The 13598-nt window shown below is 43.1% G+C and overlaps 1 protein-coding gene across 4 annotated transcripts in view; it reads right to left on the bottom strand.

Annotated features, from left to right (window-relative positions):
* Positions 1-3502: 3502 nt before the first annotated feature.
* SYNJ2 (synaptojanin 2) overlaps positions 3503-13598 on the bottom strand; it is a 67896-nt gene continuing 57800 nt past the window's right edge. For all 4 annotated transcript variants that reach the window (XM_065680627.1, XM_065680628.1, XM_065680629.1 and 1 more), the window contains 6 exons: positions 13344-13496; positions 10633-10767; positions 9089-9201; positions 8024-8132; positions 6511-6713; positions 3503-4671 (listed from right to left, as the gene is read on the bottom strand). In XM_065680627.1, the coding sequence (XP_065536699.1) occupies positions 3874-4671; positions 6511-6713; positions 8024-8132; positions 9089-9201; positions 10633-10767; positions 13344-13496 (1511 nt within the window). In that variant the 3' untranslated portion in view covers positions 3503-3873. The remainder of the gene's footprint in view (positions 4672-6510; positions 6714-8023; positions 8133-9088; positions 9202-10632; positions 10768-13343; positions 13497-13598) is intronic.

Genomic DNA, 13598 nt, shown 5'->3' with positions numbered 1-13598 from the left:
ATCTTTGGTAAGGGGTGTAGTACTGGGGGCGCAGTTGGTCATCAATGTTTTACCAGACTGAACGGTTTTTCGGTTGTGCTTTTGGATTTTGCAGTGGGACTTCCTAAACCATGTACTGACGTTGGTTCGAGGGCCAGAAGAAGGTCTGTTGTGTAGCATTTGTATCTGCTTCCATGAGAAACTTACGCTTTTGTGCTTCTCTGGTGCCACATTAATTCAGAATATTGCTGTTATGTCAGTTCTTAGGTCTGAAATCATGTCCTTAATCCCTCCTAGCTGGTGATCCAACTTGCAAGAGTGGCTGTGGCTGACAGGTACATATGAGTTGTCTGCAAAGATGTTATCTTGTCTGTGTTGTGGCATCCAGGACTAAAATAGTAAGACAAGCAGGAAGGGCTAATAGTCCATTAATCTTCTTGCATTTGTGGTCCAGCGCTCTTGTATAACTGTATTGGTATTTCTAGTAGCAACAGTCATCAGGTTTTTAATTCCTGTAGTTACAGTTGTGTAAACTGGATTTCACTCTGATTTATGCTCGTAGTGCCAGGCAGCAACTCGAGAGAAGATATTTTTCCATCTGGTGAAAATGGCAATTCTGGACAAAAAGGAAAAAGCAAAAATGTTGTTTTGTCAGAGTGGAAATTCTAAATAGTATTTTGGGGTTGGTTCTCTTTGTTTGCTTCAGTGATCAGCCACCTAAAACCACTTAATCCTGAATGAGAAGGGTCTGAGTTTCCTGTAGTGGTTTCCCAAGCACAGGGCAAGCCTGGCCCTGCTTTTCTTCTGACTGTTAAAACTAGAACCCAGGTCACAAGCACCTGCCTCTGAAAAATCCCTTGGCCGGGGTGCTGGACACCAGTGTGGAAGATAATCTGTTGAGCCAGGAGATTCCTCATTCGTTGCTGTAACCTTTTCAGCTCAGCTGACCGTTCCTTTCCCTTGATTTGCTGTGATTGACCAGTATATGCTGTCACTGACGGTATAAGCCAGCTACCTGCCAGGATTCATACTTTAAGAGGCAGCTGGGCACATACATAGTCATAAGGTAGAATGCTAAAGGCCACATACTTCTCTCCTTCAAGGAGACTAATAAAGCAGATTTTATTTGACTTGTATAAATCCAGTTTAATGGGCTTTCCTGCAGCTTTCCAGATACCTCTTTCATTAACATGTAAATTAGCTATCCTAGAGCTGTTAATTATCTTTGCAGAAAACATTGGCTATGGCCATATAACGTACTCTTTTTTACCGTTCTTGATGTTTCATACTGAAGTGTGCATGTATCTCTTCTGTTTCAAAAGATACACAGATTCACTGTATCTTTTCTGTTAAGAAGAGGACAAAGAGGTTACAGCTTTGTGTTGTCTCATAGGAAAACTGTCTGGCTTCAGCATTACTCACCAGCCTCCCCCCACATTAAATGGGCTCTCAAATAAGCAGCTTAGCACTGCATTTGGTTGGGTTGCCCTTTGAAGGATTTGGGATTTTATTTTTTTTTTAAGTAAGTGCCTGGCAAAGAAGGCTGCAGAGGAGGAGGGCAGGTGCTCAGCCAAAGGCAGCATTGCCCTTATAGGGTGTGCTGTGTCCAAAGTCCCACAGTGGCAGTGAAACAGGTAGGCAGAACAAGTGACAAAACTGCCGAATTCCAGTTTCCAAGACACTAACAAGCAAATTGATTTTCATATTAAATAAAAATCCACCTAATTCTGAACTTTCTAAATACATCTTTCCTGGAAAAAAACCCCAAGGGATTGTTTTCAGCTTCACCAACTGCTTAAAAACTGTCTCTGTCCTTTAATAATAAAAGAAAGATCTTGATGCTTCTGTTAAGAAATCACCATGACAAGCTCCAATCTGTAATTTTTAACTGCCTGCTTTGAACAAGTGGCATCCACAGGGCATAGTTTTACTGCACAGGCAAGGCAGCAAGAGCAGTAAGACACATTTAGCACTATGGGTTATCTTTCCAAAATCTTAGGCTCCTGAGAAGCGTGACTGTTGCCTTGCTAATAACCAAGAGGTGAGCTAATAACCAAGAGGTGACTTCATTATGAAGATCAAGCCTGCGCTGGTAAGTGAACACCGGGTGCATGTAAGGGAGAAGCAGGACAGGCACGCAGGAGTACGTGGTTGGTGTCCATGGTGGTTAACAGGGCTGCTTCCCCTATCAGTGCTGTCGTGGTCTGAACCATTGCCCATTATCATCTTTTAAACCTGTTGTGAGAACCTGCACAGAGCAGATAATGGTAGCTGCCTGGTAGTCTTTGTGTTGCAGCTGCCTCCTAGGTGTGCTCCCTTTGCAGGTGCACGGTGCCCCTGAGCAACAGCTTATTTTTACAGTGGTGCACATGCTTCTTAAATGCAGCCTTAGGTATGGTTGCCCATGTCTAGTTCCAGTTTTTAGCCTTTTCAGCTCTTGGCCAGTGATCGGCTGATGCAGCACAGCTTTATCAATCACAGCTGCTAGGGGTGGGAATGGGATGCATATGGCAACTCCTTCCCTGGTACAAAACAAACAGATTGCATAGCTGATGATCAGCAGGAGCGCACAGAGCAGTAGTTCTACACACTTCCACCCCATACCTGCCTACTGGTTTGGGGTTCAAGGTGAGTTTTAGTGTGAGCAAATTAGGCTACAAGAGACTGCTCCCCACTGCAGGAGGGTCCTGCTGTTCCCAGTCATGTGCTTGTGGCTTAGTTTCAGGATGTAACAGCCTGTGTTGTATGTGCTTAGACTTGAGTTCCAAGAGCAGCTCTTTCCTCGTCTGCACTGTGGGAATGAAAGACTGCCATGGTATTTTCTTACAAAGCACAGGATAGGAACAGGGACATAACTACTGAGTTACCAAGCTGCCTTTAGCATAAGACATGAATATGCCAATGACTTAAGCCATCAGCTGGTCTCAACTACTCTCCATATTTCCATAGCTAATACATGAGCAGACAACAGTGTTTCTTTAAAAAGGGACTGTCACTGTCTATGTGCTATTTCATTGTGAAGTATGTTGTTTTGCATTGGCTTGCTGCGAACAAAAACTATGGTGAGTTTTGGAACTGTGCTAGAAAACCAACTAGGGATGCCTTTAATCTCTTTGTAGGTCAGACTAGTGTTTTGAGTAGCTCCCCAGTCCTTTTAGAACAGTTGAGGCATGTTATTACAGCACAGCATTTCACTTAACGGAGGTCTGTTGTAATATGCAGATTCACTTGTCTGGTCGAGTAAAACCAGACATTTCTTGCTGACCACTTCTCCTGATTCTGCAGCACAGCCTCACAGCACACAGCGTGCATTTTACTTTAACACAGGAATGAGTTTAACAAGGCAAATACTAGGGCCTGCCAACACCACAGCTAGTGGAGATCTACAAGAAGATACTGCATAAGCCTTGATTGCACAACAGAAAGTAAGTAGCAGAACAATGCCAGCATTACTGTTGTAGCTATATTGGTATCTGCTCTCCTTCTGGGTGTCCGTTCCAGAATAACTGCAGCAGTCCAGCTATTTCAGATAAGGGTGCTTTATTTCAAGTGGCAGAAATGGATTAATATATAAATTTCACAGGAAAATGTTTTTCTGAAGGTCTTTTATCCGTACATCATTACATATTCTTATATATGATCTGTACCTGAAATGAAACATCTTAAGATGTTTAAGATTAATAAAAAGAAATAACTTAGAATAAAGAACTTTTCAAACAAGCTGTAGATAAGGTTAGGTTGTATATACATGTCCCTCCAGGGGCAGAATCTTTACCTTTAAATGTGAAATGGAGCCTGGACAGATAATCTATTCCCTTAAATAAAAATCCTTGTGCAAAGACTGATTTTGCATTACAATTACAATCTCTATAGGAACAATAAAGGGACAAAATTTTACAATTCTAAATCAGTATTTGCCTTCGTCAAGCTATTTTTGTTTTGCTCTAAGACAAGAAGCTTGTTGAATCCTTCTGACAGGCCACTACTGTCTTCATCGTCACTAAATGTAACCCAGTGACTGAAATCTTTCAAGCTGGGGTGTTTCAGACTTTCTGGAGTATGTGCTGGAGAAGCTGATGCCACCTGCATAGAAAGAGGGCAGGAATAATCCAGGTCCAGGTCCAAAAGATTGGTGTTCTCTGCAAGGAAGCTGGTATCCGAGAGCTGTGCATGCTGGCTGCCTGGTACAGGAGGATACTGAAGGTTGGCCATCAATTCCATGGTGCTTGGTGCCAACTGCTTAGTTGTGTTGTCTTCTAGGCTGGTAGAGAAGGTAGGAGCTGAGAGAGATGCCTGCATGGGGCCATGAGAATCCCGAGTCTGAGGGCAGAGCCGAGGATTGTTGTTGTTGGAGTTGAACATTAGCCCGCTAAAAAGTGGGTTGTCGCTGCTCTGGAGAACTTGCAGATGAAGAGCTGCAGGAGCTGACTTCTTTCTTCTTGGTGGCACCTTTGGGGCAAAGGAGGCATTTTGCAAAGGCAGTGCAATGGCCTTGGCCATGTTGGAGGAGGGGGCCTGCCTTTCACTGCTCCCCCTGCTCTCCTGAGGCTTCCCAGGTTGTGTGGTTCTGGGTTTAGGGACTGGAGTAATCCTGGTTGGAGTAAGAATAGGTCCAGCTTCTAGACAGGGCTCTGGAAAGCCAAAAGGAGACTCTGCTGGCTGTTGGTCAAACAGCTCTTCTGTAGATGTGGCCTGAGAGGAAAAAGGAACAAGAAATATGAGACTAAAAAGGGTACCTTTAACTCTGAGTCATTGCTAGTGCAAGTCTTATTGATAGCATTACTGAGAGAAGCTGACAGTAGTGGAATGAAAAAGAGCAGTACAAAGAGGAGGCTTGACAGTGCACTTTTATACTGCACCTGCTTGGTTCTGTTCTCACATGTTGTGCCTTGGACCTATGCTCATTTACAGAGTGCTGGCTGAGGATGAGGACACTACAGCTTGTTCACTCCCTGTACGAGAAATACATCTTCCGAGTCTCTTTCCTGTTAGGATTTTTCTCCAGGCCCAATTAGCACAGCTCTGAGGGGTTATTTATTTGTTACATTTCTCTGCTGACTAATATTATTTAACCAAGAATGCATAGGGAGGGCAAAATTAGCACATGCCTTTGGGTATATGCCGATAGAAAAGGCTGAAGAACAATTATCTTCAGCTGACCCAATAAATGCACTAATGGCTCTGTCATGTCTCAGTGATACTAGGAACAGAAGCTAAAAGTAAGCTCTCCAACTACAGTCTAGCATATATTCACCACATAAACCTACATAAATAATTGGAGCCCAGCCCAGTCCAGGAGGGAAATGGCTGCTTCAGGTTTCTCACAACTCTCTGTGACTGAATGAAAGCATTTTAATTCTTTATTATTCTTTCACAGTATTAAAATATACAAGCTTTTCAATGCAGCCAAAATATTTAGTTAATATTTCATAATGGACATATCCCCTGCTACTTCTGTCTATATGTTGTTGATAAGTGGCCTACGTTTGCTTGCATGCTCTCCTAACGACAGACGTAGATTGGGGAGAGGTTTTCAAGTACACAACTCCCATCTGAACTCACTCCGATGGAGGAAGAAGTGGAAACCTGAAGCAGAGTCAAACTGAAATAGATAGATTTCTGCAGGACATCTCATGTGACTTACACCAAAACAGCAAACCCTCGGAGTGCCTTTCAGGAGCACCCTGGGAATGGTGACAACACAACCCGTCCATTCCTTGTTACCGAGTGTTTAAGGAAATGGCACGCACTGTGCGCTCTGGGTTTTTTACTTTCGTGAATGTGAAAAGTACAGAAGGCGCAAAGTCCATTATAGGGAAGGGATGAATGCCTTTACAAAGGAAGGTAAGGCAGGAGTCCTAACAACTTAGAACAGAGCTTTCTAGCAGAGGTTCTGTCAAAGGAAGTATATAAAAGATTATATTTGTCTTTCTTTTGTACATAAATTGCTTTCACCATTAAATAATCATTTTAGCAGCTCTAGAGGTGAAGAACTATTATCTCTATTGTACAGACCTGACAGAGACCTCCAGGCTTGCATTTTTAAAAACTATTGAGTAGAATCCAGCATTCGAAGTGAAAGGCTGAATCCCATTACAAGGTGTGTGAGCAAAGTTAGATGTCTCTGAACAGGATACAGAACAGCATACAGCTGATGAAGCTGCCTCAAATCATTACAGAGCAGACCACTCATGATGTGGTCAGAAGTAAACACTGTGATAAAGAAGGGATGAGTCTGAAATCCTGAGAAGCTTTAGACAAACCAGAAGAAAAATAACAAAATCTGAAAGAATGCACTGAGAAATAGAAAAGCTGAATACAACCAAGTAAGGAACTCGCCGCTCTTTTTTCTTTCTGACCTTCCTTACAGTTTTACACCTTGGTGACTACAATACACAAAATCATTTCGGTGCCTGCTAAAAGCTTCAAATGACAGGACTTCATACACAAAACTGTTTAACAGGCCACCCCTTCTGCCATCGTTCACATTCTGTAATGGAGGCTGAATGCATTTTGCTGCAACTATCTTACATTTTCCACCTTGACTCCGGTCCGTTGCAGCGGTACTGGCTTCTTCGTAGTTGGAACTTTGGGTGGTGGGCGATGGGGCACAAGCACTGGTCCTGCTTGTGACCCTTGAAATGATGCTGACTTTGTCAAGCTGGGAAGAGGCTCTGGTTTGGTGAAGGATTGGTTTTTAGTTGGAGCAGGCTTTACTGCATCTTCCTGTAGTCCTGAAATGCAAAACCAAACAGTGTCTTGGCCTGATCAGAATATAGCTTCGAGGTAATTCCTTTCAGTCATGTTTCCTAAAAAGTGCATGCCTAAAGGGCTGGCTCAGGCCAGGAAGTCAGGTTTTAGAAATAAACCCAGACCTTTGCAATCCCATCACATCTGTATGAGGCAGTTAGGGAAAAATTCCCTTGCCTGGAATAATTTCATGCCAAGTCAGCCATGCTGTGCCACCATTTGGCCAAGTGGAAAAAACACTGGCTGGGGGTCAGCAGTATTGGACTCACTCAAGTCGTGAGTCTCCTTTTGCCTTGGATTCCTTATCTGGAAAATCAAGGTAATGCTGCTAAACACATCTTGTGCTTTGGGAAGAACTATATATGCCAACTCGTCGTACAGCACAAGGGACTGAAAATGATGCTGACAGGACAAGCTTCCCGAGTGAAATGCTGAATGTGAATTTCAAAATCAATGGAGAGTAAATATGATTTCAAAGCCAAATGAACAGTACTCTCTGAGGAACAAACATCAAGATGCCTTTATGATATTTCTAATTAAACTAAATTATTCCAGACTGCATTTGCTCCATTTACACATGAAAAGGAATATTTTCTTTCTAAACTGAGAGCCTTGCAAACTCAGGTAGCTATCTGAGAGTCATGCTGCATTCCTTCTCATTCATACAGCATCAGCAGAAGGACAACTTGCAGCCTGGAGGGTATATTCAACACCACCTAAGTTTCAATACCTAAGCTGGTTTCCTGCTCTAACTTGCCCTTGCAAGAAGCTCTTCTCCAGGGATTAGACAGTCGAAACACAGAGTGGTTTTTCAGCTCAGCTATTCAAGCTACAGTAGTGCAAGATTCTGTCTAGGTTACAGCTATACTTGCTGCCCAAATACGAACAGAATCCAGGTTATTTCTCCCACTGTTGTACTTGCTTTTTAGTTCTGCTTGGACTAGTGAGCATTCACAAAATAGAGCAGAAAATGTATTTATGCAACCCTGAGCTAACACAGGTACCATCAGTTTAGCAAGATCCCATCTTTATCTTTTAATTTTCAGACTAAATCTGGACATAAATAGCCCAAGGTGCTCTTAGTAGCAGGCTCTAAAATGAAATACACAACTTGAGTCATCTTGGAAATGAAGGTTAGTGTTATCAAACCTGTCAGAGAATACCAAGTACAACCTTGCCTGAATGTGTATGGCAGCATTCAGGTGAGTTTCTGAATAGAAATATGGGCTTCTGGGCTATGAAGGAATGGATGAATACACCTGCAGTTTTCTAAAATAACAATTTCTGTGCTCACCTCCTTTAGCTTCCATAAGACATCTAATAGCTTCTTCTGCTTCCTCAGCTGTGGTGGTTTTGATCTGCTTGACGTTGTAAGGTTTACTTATTCCAGTCCGGACTTTAGGCTTAAAAAAATAAAATAAGAATGAGTGATCTTGAGAGAACTGATTTTTCTAGTATGCCTGTAATCCTACAGCTAAGCTCAGATACCTGTAAAGCTCTGGTTTTGCCAGTGGCTATTCAACAATCTATAAATAATACAGCAATGGTGGGGGGTCTTTGGGAAGATACTGCATCTTTGTTACCACTAAACGGACAGACCAATGGTTTATCATCACAGCTAGTCCCCTAGCCACCCCTCGTTCAATACTCTGGGGTTCTTATCCAGTGAGACAGGAGTGGGGAGGTGTTCCCACATTCTGGTCTTGGTCTCCTCAGAGGGCTAGCAGCCTTGCTGGCAATGGTCAGGAGCTGTATTCTGGGCACTAGCATGGCCCATCAAAAAAGCAGTGAGAAAAGAATCAGAGCATATTATCGTGGTGTTGAAAATTCAAGTCAGCATCTGCCAAAAAGCAGCAGGTGGAATAAACCAACAGTGCCCCTGTCTTGCACCACTCTCTCTCCTTCTTTGGCCTCTCTAATTCCTAGCAAATTAATAACATTTATCTGGTGTCTATCAGGTCCTACAATCTAGTATTAGAGTACAAAGAAGTTCATCTCAGCATTTCCAGCTCAGGCACGTGTGTCACGGAATCACAGAATGGTTTGGGTTGGAAGGGACCTTAAAGATCATTCAGTTCCAACCCTCCTGTCCTGGGCAGGGACAGCTTCCACTAGATCAAGTTGCTCAAAGCCCTGTCCAACCTGGCCTTGAACACTGCCAGGGATGGAGCCGTCCACAACCTTTCTGGGCAACCTGTTCCAGTGCCACACCACCCTTATAGTGAGGAATTGTTTCCTAATACCTAATCTGGATTTACCCGCTTTCAGCCATGTACATGGTGTTCAGTGGCTACTGTGTCCACATGGATGGGGGTGATCAGGACAACACTAAGTGGCCACGCTGAGTGGCAGGACTCACTGGCTGCTGAGGGGCTCCAGGTAGCAGCTTTGCCATTGCCAGGATGGAGCAGGAGGAGTGGCTTTCTGGAGAGAGGGAACCATCCAAGGGGGACTTTTTGCTTGGTGTTCCAGCTGAAAGAGGAATAAAAATGGCTTTATACATTCAAGAGCTGGTCCAACATTTTATCTGCAATGGAGCAAAAGCGATGTGCTTTGAAATTGTGGTAAGTAAAAAAGGTGCTGTCACCTCCCTGATCCTCCAGGTACAGACATTGGGTAAGATGTTCCCATAGGATACTGGGGACTTTGAGTCACTCTGCCTCAGTGTCAAGAGCCAGACACTTTAATCTAGAAGGAGTGATCGGTTGAATTATTACTGGTCTAATCTAAGCTGAAAAAAATTATCAAAACAGAATGAAATGCTGAAATCTGGAACTGCTTCAGGAAGCAATTTCTTAGTTAGTCTTGCTTTCATTTAATTCATTTAATAACCTCAGCTGAGCATTAACACACAATCACAGAACACCAGGTTGGAAGGGACCTCAAGGATCATCTGGTCCAATCTTTCCAGGCAAGCATGACCTAGACTTGATGTCCCAGCACCTTGTCCAGCTGAATCTTTAAAGTGTCCAACACTGGGGAATCCACCATTTCCCTGGAGAGATTATTCCAATGGCTGATTGTTCTGTTTGTGAAAAAATTTCCTGTGTCCAGTTGGAATCTCCCCAGAAGTTCCAGGCACAGAAATACAGATACCAGAGTTGTCACTTCTGTGCAACAAGACTTAGAAATGAATGTGAATAATCCCAAATAACTCATCTTTCAGTAGCAAGTCTGACAGAGCCTTTAATTTAAGACTGAAAAATATACACAGAAGAGAGACTTTAGGGCCGCAAGAAGAATGTGGTAGCTTGTGTCCTACAGAAGGTGAAGATGATTATGCTGACCTAGCAATCAGCATTCATCCAGAAGTAGCCATAAAAACAGGAGCAGCATAGCACTGATGGCATCTAAGGTGGGTAAAAGCTTAGGGGAAGAGCATCACTTCCCCTTTGTGCTTCACTGAGAATTATAATACACGTTGCTTTTGTTTCTCATAAACACAAAATCAAGAACTGCTTGCTAAACAGGAAAGGACAAAAACTGTCCAGAACACATATTTTGTCAAAGCTTTTTAACAGGAAAATTACAATTAAGTCAGAAACAAAGAAACTGTAAGAAAGCACTCAGTGACATTGAAAGTCAACAGGCATAAATACTGATATTTATTTTTATTGCCACAAAGTGGCTGGTTAACTAGCCAACCATACTAGCTCATAGTATGGAACATATGGGCCATTCCATCCTCACTAAAGGCATTTGTTTGTGGAGAATCTGTCATCCTAAGGACAAACTTCTCCCACTAACTGCAGCCAAAGTCAGGCTGAAACAGACTGGGAAGCAAGTGTAAATACCTCAGCAGCCTCACATTTCAGACCAAGGTATTACTTTCTTTGTCACCTACAATTGGCAGCAAAACTGTTCAGCTGGTGCCAACATAAGGTTAAAGAACGTTAAACTCACCTGGAGGGGGAGGCCTCTGTGGTGGCTGAAGTGGCCGAGGTCTGGTAGGAATGGACAGAGACCTGCTTGGAGGCCGGCGACGGCATTCCTCACCCACCTCCAGCTCCCGCTTCAGATCGGCCAGGTCCGAATCATCTAGGGAAATTTTAGGAAGAATTTGTATTAGAAACCTGCTGGGCGAGATGCACCAAATTTGGATGGTCAGGAGAGAGGGAATTATGGATGGCAAGCCTCAACCAGGTATCTCAGCAACATGCTGTGGCTCCTTTCATCTTGTTTTGCTCTCACTAAATGTCTTCCTGCTCCCACTTGAAGAAACATGTACGCTTTTGTCAGACACTTCTCTCTCTCCCCTTTTGCAGCATTTATTAACTGTTTATACCAACACAAAGACTGCCTGCATCTGATTTCAGTGTTACTAGTCACCGTACTAGGTTCTGAGCTTTTCACAGAGAGAACTGGTGGCAAGCTGTTCTCATTCAAACTTTGTCATGACAGCCACAAGGAGGCTAGTTAATCACGGCCAATCCCTTGTTCTTCCTTCCCGAACACAGGAATTTCCCTCTGAAGATTAGACAACTTTCCTTGCTCAGGAGAACCAGTGAAAAATCTGAACGGCTCACATGTTATGTCTCTGTTTCGCAGAGTACAACTGCCTCAGCCTGGTAGCCCCTGGCTGCACCTTACATGACTAGGTAATTTCAGTCTTTCCTCCTGCCTAAACCTCTCTGACAGCTCAAGAAGTGAGAAGCAGTGATTGCTTTTGTCTCCCCCTCTGCTATATTGAGGGCTTTCAATTCAGTTCTCTTACCCTGCCACGGCTATCCAGCCATGCAGCTCTGTTCTTTAGGGCTCCAAAATTCACTGGGTTTAATTTTGCTCCTGTGGCTTGGAGAGGATGGCGAAGCTGTGTAGCAGTAGTCTCTCATACTTGAGGCGTTTTTACATAAGTTCTTGTTTTTCAGAAGGCTGTGCTCTGCAGGGAATACTGAGCTGCCTCACAGTTCCTATCTCCCACTCAGCAGCGGATGGTAGCCACAGAGGCAGTCTGTGATCTGCCCAATCTGCCCTCCCCTTTCTCTTTGCATTTTCTATACTTTTAAGCTGCAAATACACATTCATCAGTAGGATGCAAGGAGTCATGCAGGCCCCTAAAAGCATGGCTTGAAATTCTGCAGTAACACTGAACACAGACAAAAACCAGCCATCACCACTCTATCCCCCTAAAAGGCTGCTGGTTTTAGGCTATGGCTTCCAGTGACATCAGTTTTGTGAGGCTGTGCCCTTCTTTGACCTCAGAAACATACATACACACTGTTCTGCCCATCACTGGTTTCCATCTGTGTCTAACATCAGCTATACAATCATCACACCTTCAATTGGGAGTTACTCAGCCAGAATTGGAAGCTCATGGACACATCTGAAATTGCAGAGATGGATTGAATATATAATATGTGAGATCATGACCGCACCTTGACTTCCTTCAAACTATATAATCTCCATTTACTTTGTGATACTTTTTGTGGGAAAGAGTTAGTGTGGGTGAAAAGAATCACTGCAATTCTCTGTAGCTTAATGAATCATCACACAGTAGGCCAGAGGTGTTTGGAGGGCAAGTCATCCTATAATACAAAGTGATTGGCTTCACAGTATTTAATAATGACAGATTACTTCTCAGCTCAGGGCTAGGTTTCTGGGTCTGGCCACACTGCACTCAGCATGACTCAAGGCAGGCAAGAAAGCTGTATATCACTCTGATTGTTTGGAAAATCTGTGTAAAGTTAGGAATTCCATTTAATCTTTTTGAACTCTACTTCTGACTCAGCCGTTGAAAGTATTAAAGTTTTCACTTGTATGTCAGAAGACAAAGCACTTCTGAGAGAGCACAGAATGACAGCTACTGAATCACTTGCTGTCACAATGAAGTGTTCAGTGCATGACCCAGCCTGTCAATGTTTGGTCACCAAAGCATGCCCCGATCACATCCCACTGTAAGATCTCCACTGGTTTGACTGGTTCTTGCTGCAGTTTTTATCAGTATTCTCTTCACAGCTTTATCTTCTCTTAATTGAGTCAGTTCCTGTTAACATCAAACAAGCCAGGTGACCAGGAAAAAAGGTAACAAACTTATGAAGCACTAAAAGAATGAATATACCTGTTGTGTGAACTTCAACTTGTCAAAAATAAATAAAATGGGAACAAAGAAAATTTAGGCCTCCTTGAAGTGTGCTGTTTGAACAAAACCACTCCTGTACTTCCCAGCTTACAGCTGACTGCACTGCCACAGCTATTGCTCAAAGGACAGAGCCAAGCCCACCACTGAATCTACAGGATTCCTTTGTTTGATTTTGCTCAGTCCTTCACTAATAAGAAAATAACAGACATTTTTTTGTGGCATACTCTGGTGCCAAACAACATGAAATGGATAGAAAGACTTAATTTCTCCTGACTATAAAAGGAAACCAGCATTTCTGAGCATTCTTGCCTTGCCCTGGCTACAGAGGAGGAGGATGTAAGCTTTATTATTTGTGTTGCTGTTATGCCTGAGGACCTCAGCTACTGTCACAAACTCAGAGAGGTTGAGCATGAACATGTACCAAAAAGATGATCCTCATCTTTGGAGGACCTACAATGAAAATCGAAATGAACAGGGAGATACAGACAAAAGGAGAAACTTTCAGGTCTTACTTTAAGGAAGGTAGATACTTTACCTTTATAGAGCTGTGGGTTGTGTCCAGATTTGTTTGAAAGAGGTGTGGATGCAAGTTGTCCAGAGCTCTCAGGCATATCTTCTGCTGCGTCGTCTACTAGGTGTTGACACAAAGTATCATCTAAATAGTCATCTTCATCCTCCACTATATCACCTGAATTAAAACATTAAGTAACAAAGAATTAGTGAGGAAATGTATTCTTGGTCTCTCTCTACTATTAGCCAGTGCATTTAATATATAGGTTGGGCAAGCTTC

The sequence above is a fragment of the Lathamus discolor genome, chromosome 5, assembly GCF_037157495.1.
Source record: "Lathamus discolor isolate bLatDis1 chromosome 5, bLatDis1.hap1, whole genome shotgun sequence".
NCBI lineage: Eukaryota > Metazoa > Chordata > Aves > Psittaciformes > Psittacidae > Lathamus > Lathamus discolor.
Note: the sequence above shows the minus strand (reverse complement) of the source record. Positions and strands in the feature narration are given on the sequence as shown.